General features: G+C 40.3%; 1 protein-coding gene across 2 annotated transcripts in view; it reads left to right on the forward strand.

Annotated features, from left to right (window-relative positions):
• The window catches only part of LOC130178569 (guanine nucleotide-binding protein G(olf) subunit alpha), a 47200-nt gene that overhangs the window by 14266 nt on the left and 10841 nt on the right, over positions 1-22093 (forward strand). For both annotated transcript variants that reach the window (XM_056390925.1, XM_056390926.1), the window contains exon 5: positions 5860-5957. In XM_056390925.1, the coding sequence (XP_056246900.1) occupies positions 5860-5957 (98 nt within the window). The remainder of the gene's footprint in view (positions 1-5859; positions 5958-22093) is intronic.

Here is a 22093-nt window from a genome sequence, read left to right on the forward strand (position 1 = left end):
GCCAATCAGTAACCTGTGGCTTTCACCTGTTGGCGCCATTTCGAAAAGTGGAAGCACATTTTATCTGGAAACTTTTGAACAGATGATGTCATGGTGAACCAAAGTTCATTAATTTATAATCTAAAGAGGAAAGCCAACTCTTGAGAAACAAGATGTTGCAATGAAATAAATTTTAGCAGTTGTTTTGTGATAAGGTATTGCGATGATGGGGAAGAAGTAGACAGTAAGTTTTCACTTCCTACATTTCCCTGAATGACTTGCTGTATATGTGTAGGTGGAGAGACTGATGGTAATAGCTCAGCATGTACCAGTAGGAATTTTTCTCTAGGGTTGCTACTATTCCAGCTATTTTTATTATCAATTAATCTGCCGATTGTTGGTAAATCTTGTAGTCAATAAAATGGAAGAAAATAGTGAAAAATGTCCGTCACAGCTTCCTGTTGTCCAAGGTGATGTCTTCATATATTTTGTTTTTGTCAACCAACAGTCCAGCAAACAAAGATAATTCAATTTATAATGATGTTAAACTTAATAAAAAAAGTACAGATCTTCACATTTGAGAAGCTGGAATCACTAGCTGTATCTTTGCTTGAGAAGTGGCTCAGATGATTTATTGATTTTCAAAAGTGTTGCAAATCACTTTCTGTCGATCGTCTAGTTGATTAAACAGCTTGTTTTAGATATTCAGATTGCTTTCTTGGCTGCTGCTCTTCAAAAACCTTCTCAACTGAATCTAGTAAATTTCTGTTCCACACGAGAACTTTGTATATGAATGGTTAAATACACTGACCATTTTAGTTGTTTTCTTTCAGTCTCAGCTGAGTAAACATTGTTCTCTACCTTCTGCCATGATAAACGTGTATTATACTGCTGTGTCATTGTGTCCAGTCCAGTCTGTGCCGTTTCTAACCAAATTTTATAGCGACTCTGTATATCCAGTATCATATATTGGTATTGTGTGTGGTCCTTTGACTTGACAGCGTAGTAAGGTTTTTCCAATCACGAAGAGTTAGCCTGAGCGAGAACAATGTGGTGATGTGATGTGTCTGGTTATTCAAAAAGGAAGGGGACAAGCAGCAGAGCCATGGCTGTGTGGTGTCATGAGATGCTGAAGATGTTTATGGTGGAGAAGTTGGTGTCGCTCCTCTTAAGTGACAGATTTCTTCCTGTATATTTGTTGTATGTTGATATGAAATCATGACAGTGACTGTTGATACTTCTGTCTGAAATATCATGAAATGTCTTTTACATGATCAGTTTTGGGTGAGTCAAATCAAAAAGAACAGGATAGGCCCTGAAATCTGAGCTACACTGCCAATAACAGTAAACGTAGGGTGTATTTTTCTTTCAAATTTTAAAAATGAGATTTGCATGCATTTTCATGACTCGGGACGTTTGCACGAGCAACAGTTCCCCCTTGTCCTATATACTACTCGACATGCTTAGTTTTGATGGCCTTTAGTCTTTATCATCAAAGCATCCCTTTTTCAAAAACTTTTTCCTACAGTAGCTTGGGATAACAGAAGGAAAAAAAAAGAACAGATACAAACGGTCGTCTATGCAAATGGAAACAAATGCCACTGCGGTAGCTATGCTAGCCACCCGACAGTGTCTGTCAACTGGAGTGGAGCAAATTCAAATGAGCCCCGGCCCCTGTTTTGCACCATGTAGCTTTCCCTCTATCAGACATGTTAAAGCCTACATGTAATGTTCTCCATTTGATGCTTATGCAAGCAGGTCACTGTAAAAACTGAGTAGCTGTTAAGGTTTCTTGTGTACCCTCCCAACAAAAAGACAAGGATTAGGTCCACATAAGTTTGTTCTTTGCTTGAGGATATAAATTACAATCTGTTGTTATATTGCTGAGGAAGGTGAGCTTCATACTGTGTACAGCCCCACCCTTTGTTGAGCTGATTCACTTTTGTGTTTGGGTGCAGAATTACTGTACTGATGAGTTGTTTAAATTTAAAACCATGGCTAAATTTGTGCCCATCAACGATTGCCAGCAAGTGTCTAACTTTTATTTAATGTTGTCTGATGTCAGTTTACAGGCAGACCCATAATTATGACTTTTGTTAGAGAACATGACCTGATTTGTGTTTCTTCCTCTTCTGTTCTCCACTACAGCCGTGAAGGGTAACACCTCTATAGCATTCTCTTATTGTTGTTAGCCTCTTTAGTGATTTCCTCATGATGAAAAGCTTGAGTCCTAGAAGTTTGTTTTTTCTGCAATTGATTAGTTGAAGATCTGTGATGTGGGGCAAAGGGTGTCAAGGAGGGCTGCTCTGTTTTTGGATCCATGTTATGAAAGATGAACAGTCTCGAACAGTCGCTCCCTCTCTCCTTTTTGCTGTTGCTCTCTTTTTTTTTAGCTAAATTTGTCTGTACTCTTTAACTGAGGTAACCCACGAAAGTCAGGTCTCTCTGTGCTGGGTGACTGTTACCTAACACAGATATTCTATTCAAATCCAGTAAATGAGATGATGATGGTTTACAGGGGAGCTAGCAGGTTGTCTGGCTGGGTATGTATGGAGGGGTCTGGGGTTATTGGCTATTAATGTATGTTTTGCTCCAAGGCCAAAGGTCCTTTCAAAAACTTTACCCAAAGGAATTCCAATGTCTTTTTGCGACTGAAGATGCAAGCCTGTTTGCTCCACAACTTTGTTTTGCTAAGTCGAATCAGATTTAGGCCATTTTGTTCTCTGTGTCAGGCTGACCTATATGATTCAAGTGAAATATTACATCACACACACCCAACTTGATTAACATTGAAACTAAGGCTGGACTGAGAATCAGTCCGAACAGAAGCCACCAGAGAATCAGCTTCTGATGGCTGCTGATGGGGTGGAGGTGAACTGGGAAGAGCAGAGGAAAGAGTTAAAAAAGCTTGTGTTAAAACAGATTCCCTCCTGGTCTCTTTCTGTGTTATCAGTTCCTCTGTAGGGCACTGCAGCACACACTGCATTTATTCAAAGGCCCAGTGTCACACGCCTCTGTGGAAAAGAGCCCTGAGGACCATACTCTGCTTTTTTTTTTTTTTTTTTCCTCCCTTCTCTGCCCCTTCCACCCTCTACCCCTCGTCCTCCCTCCATCAAGTGCCAACACTTGCTAGCTTCGTCAGGCCCGTCTTGGGGTTTTCAAACCCCTCATTGTCTGCTTGTGTCAAAATTTGGAGAGAACTAATAGCAGAAGAATGTAATCAGCACTGTTGAATCGTATTGATATTAGTTGAGGCGGGTGTTAAAGTTTGACTGTAACAGAAATGGAAGCAAATACAGGCAAGAAAGCAAATATGGCCCCATTTTCTGTGTTAGTCAAGAGTTTGGTGCAGCAGTTAAAATGCTATGTTACAAGAAACTGAACCCTGGTTGTTTAATTGAAAACAATGTATTACCGCACTTATAGATAACATGATAGCATCATAGTTTTTAGGTGATTCCTGACTTATGCCTGAAGAGTGAGAATATATTCATCTGTAACAAAAAAGTAAACAAATATTAATGTCTCCCTGGCTCTGTGAGACTTTCTGTGTGGACTAGATCAGTGGATTTCCTCCATGTTGAACTTAATCACCGGATCTGCCGAGAGGAGCTCTCCCGGAGCATGTGATCATTTATCAGGCTCCTTCTCCCTCTCTCTCTCTTGGTTCGGGGCTACTTTCACCCTCTCCCCAGTCAGAGCGCAGAGCCAGTGCTGAGTGCAGAGAGTCATGTGGTGGTTCCAGGCAAGAGGAGGAGCTCATCTGAAAGACATGTGCACAGGAGGCGACGAGGGATATTAGCCCAATCATCTTTGTTTGGGGAATACAGAGAGTCCTGGGAAATGTCTCAAAGTCATTGATAAGATGAGCTCCCCTCATAATGCTCCCCATTGTCCAGGAGCAGGAAGTCAGCTGAAGCACTGACACTATGTATAGTTATTTATACGGCATCAGGCCTATGGATGGATTTTGCACAGCGGGTACGCTGGCTATATTTGTATATTGTAGAAGACGAAAATGAACTTTTTCTTTTTTTTTTTTATATTATAGTGTGATCTGTATTGGATCACAGTGGAGCTGTAACATTTGCAACACACACCTTTGTTGCTTTAGCTTAGAATTTAGAGAAGAGAGCTTGTGACCAGAAAGTCATGAGTTTGAATTCAGGAACTGTTGGATAAACCTGTATCGAGGAAGTGAATAAACTCCCTCTGCCACAGCTGAGGGAGGTGTAAAGTAGGGCTGCAAACAAGACTATTTTCATTTTCAATGAATCTGCCAATTATTTACTTCATTAAGGGAACAATTGTTTGGTATATAAAACATCAGAAAACAGTGAAAAAGATCTATCAAGATTTCCTAGAGCACAAAATGATGTCATTAAATGTCCTGTTTTGTTTGACCAACAGTCCAAAACCCAAAGGTATTTAATCTACTGCATTGTTGAACCAAGAAAAGTATCAAATTCTCACATTTGAGAATGTGGAACCATCAGATTGATATGATTCTTTCTTGAAAAATGACTTAATGATGATTAATTGATTATCAAAATAGTTTGCAGTTATTTTTCTAACAAACAACTAATCGATTAATTGTCTAATCATTGCAGCTCTAGTATAAAGTGACTGATTTCAAGTACATTCATTACTGCATACAGTATTAAATAGGTTTTTCTAGTACTTTTTTGGAAATATAAAGTCACTATATCTGCTTGACAATGAAAATAATTGTTAGTTGCAGTCCTAAATGAGAGGAATATGATGTTTAGGTCTACTGTGAACCTGCCTTCCTCTACACCTTAGGTGCTATAATTTAAAAAAAAAAAGTCCATCAGAAGGCAAATTATAACATTTACAGTCAGTTGTCGAGTAAGTCAAATTATTTTTGTAGTATTAATATGACTTCTGTATTATTTAATAATTTACATTACAGTAGTAAAGTTACTACTACTACTTTTCTCCTGAGAGTGATATAAGAGAATGTCAATGCGTTAAGTATGGAGCTGGAGATGGGATGTGGTTAGGTTCGCTTAGCTTAGCGTACAGCATGGTAGCAGGGTAGCTGGTTCAATCTGTATTGAAAAAAATGTCAACTCACAGCTTTAAAGCTGTTTTCATGTTTGTTTAATCGACACACAGGCAGAAATGTAAAAAAAAAAAAACTATTTCTGTTTCTTTCTGTCCAACAGTGTTGTGCAGGTTGCCAGATGAGGTCTATAAACCTGGGTGTTAGTGTACAGTAGATCCAGTGGAAATAGGCTTGATCGTACCAACGCTGACAAACTCCAGGAAGCTGCACAAGGTCCTTGTGGCCGTTACCTGTTTGTCTGGAAATAATACTAGTTTTTCTGCTTCTGCTGGTGGTGGAGCTGGAGTAAAAAGGTTCTTGGGACCCTTCTCTACGGGTAACGCGATTGCTGAGGCAATGAAGTGAGGCATGGTGTAGGCATTTGTGTATAGGTCTACATGAGTAAAGTGCATAATTTTTGGCTTACTTTTTTTTTATTATATACATCAAAATGTGCTGTGGCAATGAAGTCCACTAAACTCCCTTTTAAAAACAACCTAACACACTATAAAAGATCCTATATTACACTTCAAGGAGTCATACATTACTCAAGCAAATGGTAATTAAATGTGCTTTGAAGAGAGGCTAATATATGTCCATGCAAGTTTAGGTGGTTTAGGTTCTGTCAAAATGTCTGAGTGTGTGCAATGTGTTTGTCTCAGTTCATTTTGCAGTGTCTGCTTTAACAGTGTGAATATGATTTCAAGGCCCCTGACCTTTCCACAGTCTCAAAGTCTTTATGTTTTACAGGATATATTATTGTCTGTTGTTTGTTTCATAATGATTTTCTTTCTTTCTTTCTTTCTCCTCAGGAGTTCTTTGATCACGCAAAGAAGCTGTGGGATGATGAAGGAGTGAAGGCATGCTTTGAGAGGTCCAATGAGTACCAGCTCATCGACTGCGCACAATAGTGAGTTCAAACTTTAAAATGCATTTTGTGGTGTGATTCTGAGCTTTGGATACTTACAGATCATTGTTCTTAGGTACATGCTTTACTGTATGTGCTTGTGCAGCTAAAAGTCACTGAGAGGAGGACAGGTGAGCTGGTTTAGTTTTGCAGCCTAGAAACTATTGTCACATCCCTGCTCTGTCCGTGCTCTTTGTGTGGTGTTTCAGGTGAAAGCTCTGGTGTGTGCTGGTGTCATGTCATACATGAATGTGGCTGAGATATGTTTACTCTGGGTGTGGCAAGGCAAGCAACAGTTGTATTCGTCCTTTGGAAAATTATACATATATCTTCTCACGTCTGTGTTTGACATTTCACCATGGCAATATGCAAAGCTTGCTCTGGCCTATATTAAAATACCCAACTGTTGAATTCATTGGGATTGTATTGACATAGTTTTTGTTTATAAAGCTGTAATGATGTAGTTAAAGTTAGTATTTATTGTTTCAGTGTTAGGGGTGGAGTTCATAGATGCAATTTCAGTGTGTCTGCCTAGACAAAAGCTATTTGGGTCATGATCTGATTTTGCCTATCACCTGTATAAAGTGTTTCTTAATACAATTGTACTTTAGATATTGTAGTTATGAAATGCTGATAACTGCAGTGTGGCAAGGAGCAGAAACTGATGCCTCTATGCACGGTGCCCCAGATTGTTTGGAAGGCTCCTACAGTACCTTGGGCCACTGTAGGGTGCTGGTCGTCCACAGTAGAGGGCCCCTCTGTTGCCTGTAAAAGGAAGTTTGGATATGCAAAGTGATTCACTGATTACAGTGCTCTCCTTCTGCTTCCTCTCTGACTCACCTCTGGATTCACATGTTAATATGAGGACATGCACATGGTACAGACCCAGGAGTGCAGCCCGCTGGAAATTGTCCCCTCCCATCCCAAAGGTTGGCTCCCCTTATCTCTCCGGGTTCGGTCAAAGGCACACTTTATCAGTGACTGGGGATATTGTCTTGTTGTCAGCGATCTGTGAGCCCATGTTCCATGGGTGTAGAGTGGAGATGTTTTAAAGATGGTATAGCACGTAGACAAACCGTCTCTGTACTCTTTTCCTGAATATCTTCCGTTCCTTGAACATAAATTAGACTTCGGGTCAAGTCTTCCCTGGTTGCCCTGCCTGAAAGCAGCTTCCATAGAAAGGAGAGAGATAGTCAGGTGATGGTTGGAGAGTCACATGAATCTGTAAGGTGGAGCTGTTACAGTTCAGGGCCTGTGTTTGTCTTTTCTGCCCTGTCTGTGTTTGTGTGCGGTACGACTGCACAATATGTAAAAAAGCATCTAGTGTTTGTATTCCAGTGTCATAATGATACCACATAATCTTGAGGTATCATAAGCTTTTAAAAATTCTCTTTTTACAACTCTGTGAATACACTGTTCTCCTGAAAGCTGAAATCAGAAACCGTATTCTATATTGTAATAACTAAAACCACAGAGGCTTGCAGCGGTCTGAAGCACTGAAAATACAGCTGTCCTGTGACATGAGTAAACATTAACAGAGAGAAATGAAGACAGTGAAAAGCATACAGTATATAAATTGAGTGATGCTGATTTATATGTGACTTTATACGCTTCCTGTACTCCTCTATCTGCCATTATGTTCTAATGGGCAGCATCTTCTTCTCCTCAATCCAAAACACAGCCAAATGACTGATGCTGAACTATAACTTTTAAGTTCCTCCTCTTTTATATTATTCTTTTTTTTCCCCTTCTCCTGCCCTTCATGCTCTCATCCTATCACTGCCTGTCTGACTGTTACGTTGCTGCTCCTGATTGGTTAACAGCTGGTGAGCAGTTGTATGTTTGGACAGTAAATCATCATTTTAGTGGTGTGTAAAGTAGATAAATAATGATAATAAGTAACAGCTTCATGTGGTTTTAATGTACAAATGGACAAACTGCGATTTCATCCTAGATGTTTTGTGTTTTTTTAGCTGTATGATAGTTATAGTATTATGTTGCTAAGTTGCTCTCTCTTGTAATAGTAAAGTGTATATGTGATTTAGTGCTGTGAGTTTATGAGAAAAAAAAATCTTGAAATATCAACCTGTTTTCAATGAGCGGAAAAACTAAGCATCGCTATACCTGTCATGAGTTTTTTAGATCAGGAAAGAACACGTTTCACATTTGCGATTCATTTTGAAATCTCACTGTTCTGTAGAAACATCCACAACATGCCTCTATTGTCAGCGTCTTGTGTTTGATTGATATCTGGAATTTGTCTGACTACATGGCCTGTCACTTACTTCCTCTCTCAGTTTTAACCTCTGTATGAACTCTCAGGATTGAGGACATTCATAGATACTTTGTCCTACATGGCAGCAGACCTGTCTGTGTGTAAAGGACCCCCCACACACGTACACGTACACACACACACACACACACACACACACACACACAACACACACACACACACACACACACACACACACACACCTATTGTTGTTATGACCACTTAACTACACTAACTGTTCTTGGTCACTATCCTGGAAGTAGTGAAACACTGGCAGACGGCCTGAGCAGCCAAGTGGGTTGAAAGTAAGAGAGCAGAGTTCATGAGTTTGGATTCAGGCAATGTTTGGTGTTAATATTGTTTGGTGAATGTCTGTTGTGTTGTACTCCAAGTTCAGAAAAGACATGTTTGACTATAAGGCTCTGATCTCTTTCCCACCTTCCCTCTTATAATCCTGTTGTCAATCCAGGAAGTTATCAGTTCATCTTTTATTTTTGTCCTCCACATCTGCTCTCTCTCATTTCATGTATTGAACTTCCACAGAATTGTGTTCGTGTAGTAGGCCATTTCTAGGATCACAAATGTGATAAGAGTGCTTTCAGTCACACTGAGAGTGAATTAAAGAGGAAGTTGGCCTACATGTTGCTGTCTGTGGGAGGAACAGATTGGCAGGCGGCAACCTAACATGCTAACAGTCTAAGACAGTAGATGTATTGTCATGAAATCACCGTCAGATCAAAGGGGAAGACATTTTGTTTTGATATAGCTATGTGTCGTATTTATATTTTTGTGAGGGCAGATTACATACCTCTCCCATTTCATCTGTGTTGTCCTTCACAGACCTTGCTCCACTGGCAGAATTTTTTTTCCAGCAGGCCCAATGCTGGACGACCCATTGGACAAAGGCACAGGAAATAAGTATGGGCTGATGGCGAGCGCTTGTTATGCCAAAGAGCATGTCCATATCGATGCTTTTGGAATCCTGTCACCCATTGATCCGCCCTCTGCATTGCACATTTATACGTTTTAAGAGCACAGATATGTGTCTGCCAGTTGATTGATTATGAGCTATTTTCAGCTGCAGTGGGCTGGTTCCATTGCAATGCCTTGGATGTGTCAACGGCAAAATCAAATGCTTTTTCACACGCAAATCTGAACTCCCAGGCCTCTCGCTGTTTTTATTTTATTTATTTTATTTTTTTCCGTGGTGAGTGTGTGTTGCAGTCCCCCAGCAAATATGACACAATTCATGACACAGTTCATAAACTAAAGGTATTTTCTAACTATAGTGGATGATTATTATCTAGTGTTGGATACTGTTTGGGCCAGGGTGAAGCTCTGTTAGTGTTGGTGTGCACAGTGGCTGGGATGCCAAGCTGCAGCAGCAGCAGCAGGGACTGGGCCAGAGGAGAGCTGCCCTGGATGGAGATGGTGCTGGAGCTGAGGGCTGGAAATGTAACTGAAGAAATGAGGCTATGAAACAGCTGAGCGATACAGCTGGGGTTTATTCCTGCAACGAGAATGAGGCCTGGGACAGAGATAGAGCTGATGCATGGTTAGGTAGAGGAGTGTGATAGGGCTGGGCTTTGCTTTAGATGCTGCAAACTTGTTTTTTGATAAATATTTTTTGTTGTTTAAAATATATATATCTATATATATAGATATATATATATTTTTTTTTTACCTCTGAAAACATAAAGAGTGTCCAAACAAAGCCTCACTTTCATAAGTTTGAGTCAAAAGACATCTGACTTTTTAAGAAACACCATTTTGCAATGCATTGTGGTCATTGTAGTTTACTACCGTGCCTTTAGTGTTTGGCAGCAAGAAATAGGTGATACTTACCTCATTGTTCATTATAGCTGAAACCATCATTTGACTAGTTGATAAGTTAATTGACAGAGAAATTATTAGTAGCTATTTTGATGATTAATACATTTTATAGCTGTTTTTTCAAACAAAATTGATAAACTTAGAGTTTCATGCTTTTCTTTGTGTTAATGGACTGAATATCTTTTTGGACCATTGTTCAGACAAAACACTGTAGGAAACTGATGGATTTTATTTTATAGACCAGATGATGAATCAGTTTATCAACAAAATAAGTGGTAGCCAGCCATACTTACATTACCCAAATGTTACTTATCCTTTTATTTTCAAATCAAATCATCATCCTACTGTATTTCTCTAAACTAAAGCCTTCTACAGTTTGTGATCGCCAAAACTCTATCTAGACTCAACCTTGATCATGTCTCTCAACACCACGCACACACATAATTACATACACATGTGAATGCAAAACATGTATTAAAATGAGACTGTTTTTACTCCAGACATCCATTGATCATAATGAGGATTAAATAGAAGAGGCAAAGATAGAATCTTGAGGAAAAATGTTGGCTTTTCAGGATGGATTGGAAAATGGGTCTATTAAATATCACAACTACACGTCCTGACTGCTGCTGGAACTGAATTAGAAGCAACTTATTGACAACCCTGCACGTTTGAGCTTTTTGGACATCTGAAGTAAAGTACAGTCAGTCAAAATGTGTTATAACATTATTTTATTGATTGGTTTAATCCTTTAATGTTACATATCATGCTAAAAATGTTCAGTGAAATGCAGGAAAGCTGCAATTTATGATTCCTTTCATTATCAATTAATCTGCCAAATATTTTCTCAGTCAATAGATAACTTGTTTAGTCTTTAACATCTCAGGAAATTATAAAAAAGCTGTACTAGGACTTTGAGCTCCCTGTCTCATTCCTCCTGTCAGGGGAGGGAATTCATTTCTATTAACTGACAAATGAAAGTTACATTGTGTGTTTTTTTTTTTTTTAATTAAATAAATTGAACTAATGTCCTCAAAACATTATTCATCTGCTGTTCTCTGAGCTTTAAACATTTAAACTAAAACACACAGAATGAAACACACAGAATCACAAAGGTTTTTGCGAGGAGTGTTATAGATGAGGGTGTAGTTTTGTGTAGAAAGCCCGGGATGGAGAGGTAGAGCTGGGACGGGACCAGACTCCAGCAGGCCTGGAGATGGGGCTGGGTTGTAGATAGACATATCTAAGGCTGGGTCTGGTTCTTGGCCTAGGCTGGGGCTGGGGTTGGGGCTGGGGTGTAGTGCTGGTCACGGGACTCTGTCACCAGCCTGGGGGCCACTGACACAGTCATCTGGGGCAGTAAAGTGCTAAGAATGGCCGGCATTGTCAGCCAGCCCTGGCCCCTGAAGGGCCTACAGAAACAGAGGGGCTACGCTTCGCAAACAGTGGCTCTCCTCAATAAGGAGCCTCTTCTGTTCACGGAAGAGCCCGAGAGAGCGATATTTATACACCGGCTGCATGTCACCGCTGCTTTCTTCTGTCACCAATAGCTGATTTGATGTACAAACATAACACCAGGGGATGAGGCAGATTGTGACCATCGTCTGAGCTCTGGGTGTTTCTTAACATGTCTGAACTGATCCGTGCGTTTATATTTCAATGTAATAACTTTTTTTCAGATTGGTTATCAAGTTATTTTTAATGCATGAGAAATGGATTTTCCGCTGGGATGTTTGTCTCACTGCAGCCAGAGCAGCATTTGAAATTGTGTTAAACCTTCATGGACTGTATTGTTTTGTCCACTTTAGGGCTTTGCTTAGTTTGAAAGAATGAAAATCTGAAGTCACAATTTGAATTGAAGCACCCAAAGAAGTATGAAGCTGAGAATGTGTTAGACACTCACAGTCGGTAGGGTCAATGATATTAACTTTAATGTTAACTCCAAACCTGAGAGACAGTGATAGGCATGTATGAAGAGGAGGCAAAAGAAAGAACAAAAACAACTAAGAATTTATTTGGTGTGATTCTGGATTTTTAACTTTGGTCCAAAAAAAGACAAAAATGATGGACAATATAGCAGCACAACTGACTTTCTCCACAAAGTTCAACAATGCTGCAAAGAATATAATTAAAATCATTCAGTAATATTCTTATCCTTATTTCAGATTCAACCCTCCTCTTCCAAAAAAAGATTTAGAAACTGCACTGATTTTATTTTGAAAAGTGCTTTTGAATGCATTTCTAACTGATGAAGTTTATCTATTTTTTTTTGGTATGCACATATCTTATAGTTGTTGAATGCTTTAGCCACTTCCAGTAAACAAACTCTTAAAAATAGCCTAAATGGTTTCAGTTCAGATAATTGAATCTCTTTATCTACATCAGCTGAATTCTGTGTCTGTGCTTTTAGCCTTTTAACAAGAGAATAAATGATGTTAACGCAAATGTTTACTATAGCGGGATTCTGATCATAATTATAACTACACTAATTGTAAAAGAAATAAATACTTTATTCATAAAAAGGAATCATTAAAGGCCTTAATCCAGATTAACAAAAACCTTTGTGTCACTTGTTTAAATCAGATGACCCTGCTGTCAGCTGACTGAGAAATAATCAAAGGGGGCACTATGGAAGTGTATGCGTGTGTGTGTGTGTGCGTGTGCGTACTTGAATATATCTGGGAGTGTGTTGTTGTGTGTTTGTGCATGATTTCTGAGGAAGAGGAAGGAGTGGTTTTGAGCTGAACTGTAGAATCTGATCTACTGGAAGCTCAGTGGGACTCCATCTACACAAACCACTGTCCTTAAGGTTGTTAGAGCCCCCTGTGGGACTGACTCTCTCTCTCTCTCTCTCTCTCTCTCTCTCTCTCTCTCTCTCTCTCCCACTATCCCTCTTGCTCTCTCTCTCCCTCTCAGTCTGTCTATTCAGTCCTCTCTTGAGGCCAGAAAGCGACAGCAGAGAGGATGTTGCAGAACACATGAGAACACATGTCTTCCCCTATATGAAGTCTTTTCCAAAGTGTGTGTGAGTGTGTGTATGTGTATATATGTGTGTGTCTATGTAAACCCTTTTCAGACAGGGCGTCATTTAAACATTTATCATCTTCAGGTTTAACAGTGAGGCCTGAGATTTAGTGTTACTGTAACTGTTAATGGCATTTTCTGTCCATGAGTGAAGTGTTTCAAAGTGCTCTGGATGTTGTAGAACTTGTAGATGTGGGGTGTTGAACGCTCTCAGCTTGCCTGGGCATTTGGAAACAGTTAAGAGAGCCTAAAGCTGCTCAGCATAGCATGCTACATGTCACAAGATTAGCTACACTGCCAGTGTGTTTTTATTTTGTTTCTAGCGACCAGAGGCTCTGACAGACTGTGTTTAGTTAGTCAATAAGTTGGATCACATCAGAAAGACCGCACTGCCCCATGGAAAAAATATACATTTTGAGTAGTGTGTTTAAAATGTAAATCTATATCAACATGTATGAGAAACTGAAAAACTCTTTGTAATCAAATTAGCAATAAATTGTGTCCTTTTTAGTTTGTTTGTAGGTTTGTGTTAATTGTAAGTGTTGTCTCGCTTATCTTAAACCTGAGCAGTTTTGCAGAGGAAAATGGGAATTTATGTTCCACTTAAAGAAGGAGAATTGTAGCTATAAATAGATTTTTATTTTTGGGTTAAAATGTGCGTCCATTTTAAAGGACAGACAGAGACACAGAGCGAGGCTGGTGAATGGCGGATATCTGCGAGTCTGTTACTGTGTAGTGACTACACGCACACACACACACACACACACACACACACACACACACACACACACACACACACACACATATACACATACCTTTTTCTCTCTCTCTCTCTCTCTCTCTCTCTCTCTCTCTCTCTCTCTCTCTCTTACACTCACACACATACACACCCTGCTGTTGACCAGGAGTGTAAAGGCACAGACTGCTGGAGGACAGCAGTGGCGCTGCAGGTTCCCTGCTCAGAGATTGTGGAATGGTCGTCCATAGACCCCCTCCTCCTCCTCCTCCTCTCTCTCTCTCTCTCTCTCTCTCTCTCTCTCTCTCTTCACTGAGGCCCCCCCACCCTCCTCTCTCCCCCCTCTGTCGCTCCCTTTTCTCCCCCTCCCATTCCACCCACCCCCCCACCCCCCTTAGAGCTTATGTAAACTAGCTGTGGAGCCAGGGCAAGCTGAGGCTATTTTTAGCAGCAGCACTGCAGAGCAGAAACTGGCGGAGGGTCACGTGTGCGCAGCCGAATCAAAGGGAGTATCCCGGCAATGCGCTGTAAACAAAGGGAAGGTCAGTAGCAGAAGGTGAGACACAAAACGCCTCTGTGTTGGTTTTGTGTGTGTGAGTGTGTGTGGGTGAGTGTGTGTGTGTGTGTGTGTGTGAGAGAGAGAGAGAGATAGAGAGAGAGAGAGAGAGAGTGACTACGCACTGCCTGGCCATACCTTCTCTTCTCTTAATGCCCTGACATAAACAAATCATCACGAGTGTATGAATGCACCCATATGCTTTCCTGCTCGCGCTGTCTCCCCCTACTCCACACACACACACACAAACACACACACAGCTCAACCATTTCTTCCACTGTTAGAGACGGGGGTGGGGGGTGGGGGGGGTGGGGTGGGGGGGTCTGAATTGATCAAAGCGGGGTTTGACACGCGAGGAGACATTTTGCTGTCTAATCATGACAGGGGCTCCCAGCTCCTCACTCTCTCCCTGTTGCCTCACCAGAGTGAGCAACAGCAGACTTGGAGCCATGCTAAATCCACCAAAAACCACATGACCATGTGTGTGTTTAGCGTTGACATTAGCATGTTTTGTATCACATTTAATTTCAGACCCCTCAGTGCCTGCTCAGAGTTTGGCTTGCTTGTGTACTGTCGCTCTATAGGTTGTGTAGCTTGTAGGCCTGGTTAGCAGTGAGGCTAGCAGTTAGCAGTGTCCAGCCACACCCAGGCAAAAGGTCTCCCTCCACCTCAGCCACTAGTCAAACAAGCTTCAACTTTCACCTCCTGTGGAATGTGGTTGGGGGGGGGGGCATAGCTATTTATAGAAACCTTTTATATTTCTCTGTCAAGATGGTTTGTTTCCCTAGACAGATTGAGCTGTGGGGTTTTTCATCAGGCTAGCCTGAAGGAGGTAGCTCAGAGGCTAACTTAAGTAAACATCCGGCTCCAGCACAAGCCATGGTTCAGCGGTTTTGGTTGGATGATTTATTGTTGTAGGCATTCTTAACCTGGGATTCTGGAGCATCTCAGTACCGATGACCACCAAATAGAGACTGGTCCATATCTATCTTAAAGTGTCCTGACAAGACAATATGCTATGCTTTGTGGTTCTTCAGCATGACACTTGTGTCTGTTGGTCAGACAAACAAAAGCAATTTGATAACATCACCTTGATCACTAAGAAATTGAGATGAACATTTTTCACAATTTTCTTATATTTTATAGACCCCATAAGTCTTTAAACCTATAACATACATACACTGCTGTCCCCTTGTGCTTTCAGACACACACCGGACACAACATAGTTTATTAGAGGATGTTAATGCTAATTGGGCTGTCATTAGATTCCACTAGCATTTTGCTATCAAATAAACTAGACATTGTGTTTGTTCTCTGCCATTTCTCATCCACTGTAGGGCTGCAACTAATGATTTTTTTTATTATTGATTAATCTACCCATTACTTTCTCGATTAATCCGTTGATATTTTTGCTCTATAAAATATCAGAAAATTGTGAAAAATGCCCATCATATCCTGGAAAATAGGTGACAGCTTTAAATTGCTAGTGTTGACAGGATAAAAGGACTAAACCTAAAGATATTCAACTTAGTATCGCACAAGACAAATAAAGGATGCACATTTTCACTTTTATGAAGTTGGAGGCAGCGTATGTTTTAGAATATTTGCTTGAAAAAAGACTTAAACAATTAATCCATAACTAGAATAGTTGGCGAATAATTGTTTTGTCAAGCAATTTATCGATTACTGAACTAATTGTTACTGCTCTAGTCCAGTATATTCAGAAAGTGGAGATGAAAGAAAAGGATCTAATTTTACTGAACAGCAATCTGATTAATATTATTTTTACAATGAAGCACTGAAATAATCTGCAGTACCCGTGTGGGTCCTCTGACCCTGTAATGACACTGTACACTCATTACTCTGTACACACATCCCGCTTATCACCAACACATCAAATCACTTCGAGTCCATTTCCCCTGATGTGCTGCTATCACAGAAACAACAGAGTAAAATAACTTTGGAGTTTGTACAGACCAGCTGCATTTGAAGCGGCTGTGAGTTTTTGATTTGGGTTGTTACATCGCCGTCACAACATCACAACAGTTACCACTTGGCCATAAAGGGTAATTTTCCAGCGTGTATTACCGTAACCAGGCCCATCTCACGGGACTCCTATTGACTGCTCCGTGACTTGTAACATCCTTATCAATTATCCCCACAGTTCAACTCATATAACCCTGTGCATCTAATTTATCACAACAGACACGGCGTCTGCCAGAATGTGACAGAATTCAGTAACTTTGTGTCTCTTTACATGCTACACACAACACATTACAGTCCTCCCTTCGCTGAAAATGAGACTTATTTTTGGTTGTGTGCTTGAAACGGTGACACTTTCTTAAATAATCTGTCTTCATAAGCCCAAATCTGCTGTGCCCTCCCACCACACACACACACACACACACACACACACACACACACACACACACACACACACACACACACACACACACACACAGACACACACACACACACACACAGTGTGGAAAGCTAGCACAGAGCATGGTTCTGCTTTGTGTTGATGTATGGGAGAGTCTGGGAATGGAAGGATACAAGTGCAGCCTGGCTTAGGAAGAGACAGGGGGATAGAGGGAGAGAAAGATAGAGAGAGAGAGAGAGAGAGAGAGAGAGGAGTGGTATGGACTGACTGGGGTTGCCATGGGAACCCAGCTGCTAAAAGCAGGCAGGGTCAGTGTGGAAGAGAGAGCCTGTGTGCAGCAGGAGCGAAGGGATGCCACCCGGAGGCCTGTTTGTGAACTACACAAACAGCACAGAGGCCTGCACCGCTCAACTCCAGCTCTAACTGAATCTCACCCGGAAAATCTATGTGTTTAACATCTTACAATAAGATTTAAAAAAAAAAAAAAAAAAAAGGAAAGATATGAACTTGTTTTTATTGAGGATTTCTTTCCTCATATTGATCATGGTTGATTTCTAATCACCAGCCACTTCAGCCTGAGAAAGCTCAGTTCAGGCTTATGCAATCTTCACTGATACCGTAGACTCCCCTGTCTGATATTAGTCATTGGTTATTGAGTTTTGATTAGGGGAAAAGAGGAAAAGCTCACTTTCACTGGGTCACTGGTCGACTTCCTGGCGGAACAACTAATTTGACATGGAGGTTGCGGTTGTTTGCGGGCGAGAGAATAGAAACCTGCTCAATATTGTTGATTAGACTATTTTTACTTGGTTTTCTATTTTTGGCACAGACTAATTCAGTAGCTGACAGATAGTATATCGATGTTGGGCTTCAATATTATTTAGAGGAACCCATAAGTCAATTTCACTGTGAGAACTGTTGTCGGGAGCTCCACATGGGACATGGTTCAGGCCTGAGTCCCCACTGTGGCTCAAACACTGAATTTGGGGGCTGAGTCTATTTTAAGCAGAGGTAATGTAATGGTCCACGTAGACACTGAACAGAGACAAAAGGGCATTACAATGTATTTTACATTTTTATACAACACCTTTCAAAACCATGACTTGATGCGGCTCTGGAAGGCGAATTGGCGGCCTTGAGATAAAGCAGGCACTTTTGTTTACACAAGATTTGGTTTGACTTTCAGGAGTGTCTCCGTTCTTGCTCCTATATTTAGGAAGTACCCACTGAGCCGTTGATGGATTTGTCTAGTTTTAGATCCATCTCCCAAACTGCACAGTGTTCCTGTTTGGATGGATGAGTTGAACCTCGGGCTCAGATCTTTCCACCAGGTGACCAGGATCCTGCACAGCTCCACCTTCACTTGGTCCCGCTGCACGTGGCTGCGTGTGCTGTACCAGCTCAATGATGAGCTGTGTTGTGCAGCTGGTTTTGTTCGGACGCTGGGTGGTGGCGTAAGAGAAGACAGATGAAGCATGAAGGAAAAGTTTTAAAGCTGAGATATTAGATTACAGTTTGACAGGCATGTCATTAGAGGAATGATCCAAGTCGAGCTGAAACGATTAGTCGGATAATCGATTAATCGTTAAAGTTTTTATAAATTGTATGAGGAAAAACACCAAACCTTTGCTGTTTCCCGCTGCTCCAGTATGAGGATTATTTGCCAATTATCTCTTTATATCATAGTAAATTCAGTATCTTTGGGTTTAGACTTTTGGTGAAACAAAACAAGAATACGTCACATTGGAATCTAGGAAATTTAAATTTTTATTATATTCAGACATTTTATTGACAAAATTAATATTTTAATCCAGGCAATAATTGACTGTTAACTAAAAATAGTCATTAGATTCTGCTCCAGACCCGAAGATGATTTTGTTTGTTTTATTTATTTATTTAATATCATGGTTAGTGATGAGCAGTCCTCTCTGTACTGTCATGTTTCTGCTTTTTGCATTTCCCAGACATCATTTGTTTGTTAAACTAGTGTGGTCGGAACAGTGATGCCATTTGCCGTCAGTTTCCCGTAAATTACCTTGTGAGTCCCTTTAGATGGTGCTCTTTCCATTCTTTTTTTTTTTTACTCATCAAGGGTGAATATTGTTGCTCATGCTTTTGTTCTCCCAATTATTTCCAAATGAATGTCATGATTCGTTGCTTTAAATATTTCTCTATGGTCATAGCAAAATAATTATGAGAAACAACTGAGCCAGAGTGAATATATTACACAGAACAATATGTACAAGCCTGTAAACTCAAACATTTAAATAAAGCTTTAGCATTGTGATGCTGCTGCGTGTCCAGCAGAGAGTTTTAAAGCTCTGTCACCAGTCAGTTGCAGACTAAAGTGAAAGTCCATTATGCTGGCCTGAGCGGCTCAAAATATGGAAACTATTGATTGGATCCTCTGCTCTGCTAATTAAAGATGGTCCACTATTTGTAAAAAGTCAACCCAATTATCAAATGAGCACATGAGGCCGGGCGCTGCTGGTTGGTGTGAAGGTTGACTGTCTGTTGGAGGGGACTTTTTTCCGGCCTTCACCCCAGCATTGTTGCAACCTCTCTCTGTCTTTTTCCTCTTTCTACATGTTCACAAACGACTCTTTATTTTTGCGCACATGCTGTCTTGATACATTTGGTTTATTTTGGCACAAATTTGAGTGTTTAAACTCAATTATTGCCGTTTGGTTCACTTCTTTGCCGGTTGGCTACTTTGTCTTGTTTGTAGCTTTATTTGTATTTAGGCCTGTTTGTTTGTTTGTTTGTTTGTTCCTTTGTTCCTTTGTTTGTTTGTTTGTTGTCGCTCTCCAAAAGCGACCTAATGGAACAAGAGCTTGTATCGGCACCCTGGTTCAGGAAGAAGCCCCCATAGAGATGGGTGACCCATGTCCCCCGAGCCCCGGCATGGAGCATTTTAATACCTCCGCTTCTCCAGTACCACCACCGTCTTCCCTCTACCCCCTTTTCTGCTCAATGGGCAGCAACATGTGACCTGGACCACGTGGGGGCTGAGGCCTGAGGCCCCCCAGCATCAACTGTCCCTCAACATATTGGTGTGTCTGTGTGTGTCTGTGTGTGTAGTCATGCTTGTGTCTGTGTTTTATGGAAAGATGAGGCCAACAACACAGAAAGACCAGGCCAAGTCAAGTGATACTGTCCACAACAAAGCCTATACATAGCAACACAGACTGGCCCGCAGGACGAGTACAATGTGTTTTGGCTAAATACAGAGACAACCAAGCCCTGCAGACAGAGACAGAGGGACTGTAATAGACAAGATAGTAGTGGACTTTTTAAATTTAACCTGCCAATTCAGAACAAACTGTTATGGAATAGTAAAAGGCCTCTAGATGTGGGGTGGGTGGGGGGGGGGGGTGGGGGACAGTGTGGAAGAATAAAAAGATGAGTGAGTAATTACAGGTGGATTAATGTCGTTTGATGGTCTAAAGTGGGAAAATTTTCCATGTAGGTGCTGTAGACATATTAAAAACAATGTGAAAAACCGCTAGCCTTTTATTCCTCCAATCCACTCATTTACCCAGAATGACCACATCACATAATGATCTGGAAACAGTTCTGGGAGGAAACTGGAGAAAGCAGCACAAACCACAGATTTACTTGGACCTGAAACGCAGCTCGTCTCCTCGTAGCACTCGACCAGAACAGCTGGAGTCACTGAAAACTGCACCTAAACCTTTTGATAAGGCACTATCTGGACAGCCACTCGCTAATCAATGTTATCTTTTACTGCATTTTTCCTGGATCCAGGACCCTTGTTCTTTCTTTCTTTCTTTTTTTTTCTTGCTGGGTACAAGGACTATATTTGGCTCTCCAGTGCTCTACCAATAGTACTTCTGTCACATGGCAGTCACAAAGCGCTCAGTAATTATAACCTAGCTAGGTTTCTGCAAGGAAGGCTTACTAAAAATACTCCCACATTGTTGGAGCGATGGGGTAAAAGCTGGAGGTTTTGTGTGTGAATACGTGTCTGTGTCTGCTCAGGCGAGATGAGTGTGTGTGAAACTCTGTTGTGTCTTTTTAAACACAGTCAGATGGGTTTGCTGGTTGTGTTCGTCTTAGTCCCAGAGAAGCACTAATTGAAAAAAGTAGATGTCATTAATAGTGTGATTTGCTAAATGTGTTTCCAACTTATTGTACGACTACAAAGCAAAGTCACACAACACCTCTGCATGTTGCTGAGGTCATTCCAGATGTGTATTTTTGTCTCTGTTTTAAGATGATGTGTGATTTCTTCTTTTTTTTTTGCTTACATTCATTTCACACTAAAACACACTTGGTAGCTTTTTCAACACAAAGAAACAAAAATTGATGAACTGTGTAGTTGATCAACACTAAATAACTAACTAACTTGATTATGGATTAAACATCAATTTGTCATGTCAACGTGGTTTGATTTCTTAGAATTTGATTTGCTGCCTTTTTGTCTTATGTGATGAACAGCTATGGCTTTAGGAGTATGTGGTGGACATGATTCACTATTTTATGACATTTTATAGATGACACAATTAGTTGAGGAAGTAATCAGCAGACTAATCAATGACGAAAATTAGAAAAATATTAGTTGCAGCCCTTATATATTGGAGAAGAACAAACATTTTGAAACCTGCTTTGTTTGAATCAGTTTTGTCTGCTAGAGCTGTGGTTCTTAACCTGGATGCTGGGAAGCCAGTAAGTAAATTAACAAGATAAAGGCTGCAACAAATGATTTTATTCATTATCGATTAATCTGTGGATTATTTTTGGATAAATCATTTACTCTATGAAATGTCTATGAAAAAAAAAATCCCACCACATCTTCACATGTCTTGTTTTGTTTCCATCTGAAATCAAAAACCCAAAATATTTGAAAAACAACAAATCTTGTCATTTGAGATTCTGAAATCTGAGTCTCTTTTTGCTTGAAAAATGACTGAAACAAATAATTGATTATCAAAATTTCTATCTACTGACTAATCAATCAATTGCAGCTCTAAATGAAACGATATCCTGGGTAAGAAATTAGAAAAATAACAAAATTCTCATATAATTATTTTGTGTATATTTATATATATATATTTTTTTTTTACTTTTTATTTTAAATCTTTGCTTCTTTTCTTTCTTGTGAAATATTTTATAGTTTTTACATCTTCAGGTTTCAAAAGGATTCATGAGCAGGAGAAATCAAACTTCGATTCAACTGCCTACAGTTTATTGGACAAGATCACAGGATACAAAAAAAAAAAAAAAAAAAGATATGAGTGCCTGCCCGTCAGAACAGGGTGTATTTAATCTCCAGGTTCAGGCCTTTAGTGTTTATAGAGAGGTTAAAGTTCAG

The sequence above is a fragment of the Seriola aureovittata genome, chromosome 12 (genome assembly GCF_021018895.1).
Source record: "Seriola aureovittata isolate HTS-2021-v1 ecotype China chromosome 12, ASM2101889v1, whole genome shotgun sequence".
In the NCBI taxonomy this organism is placed as follows: Eukaryota; Metazoa; Chordata; class Actinopteri; order Carangiformes; family Carangidae; genus Seriola; species Seriola aureovittata.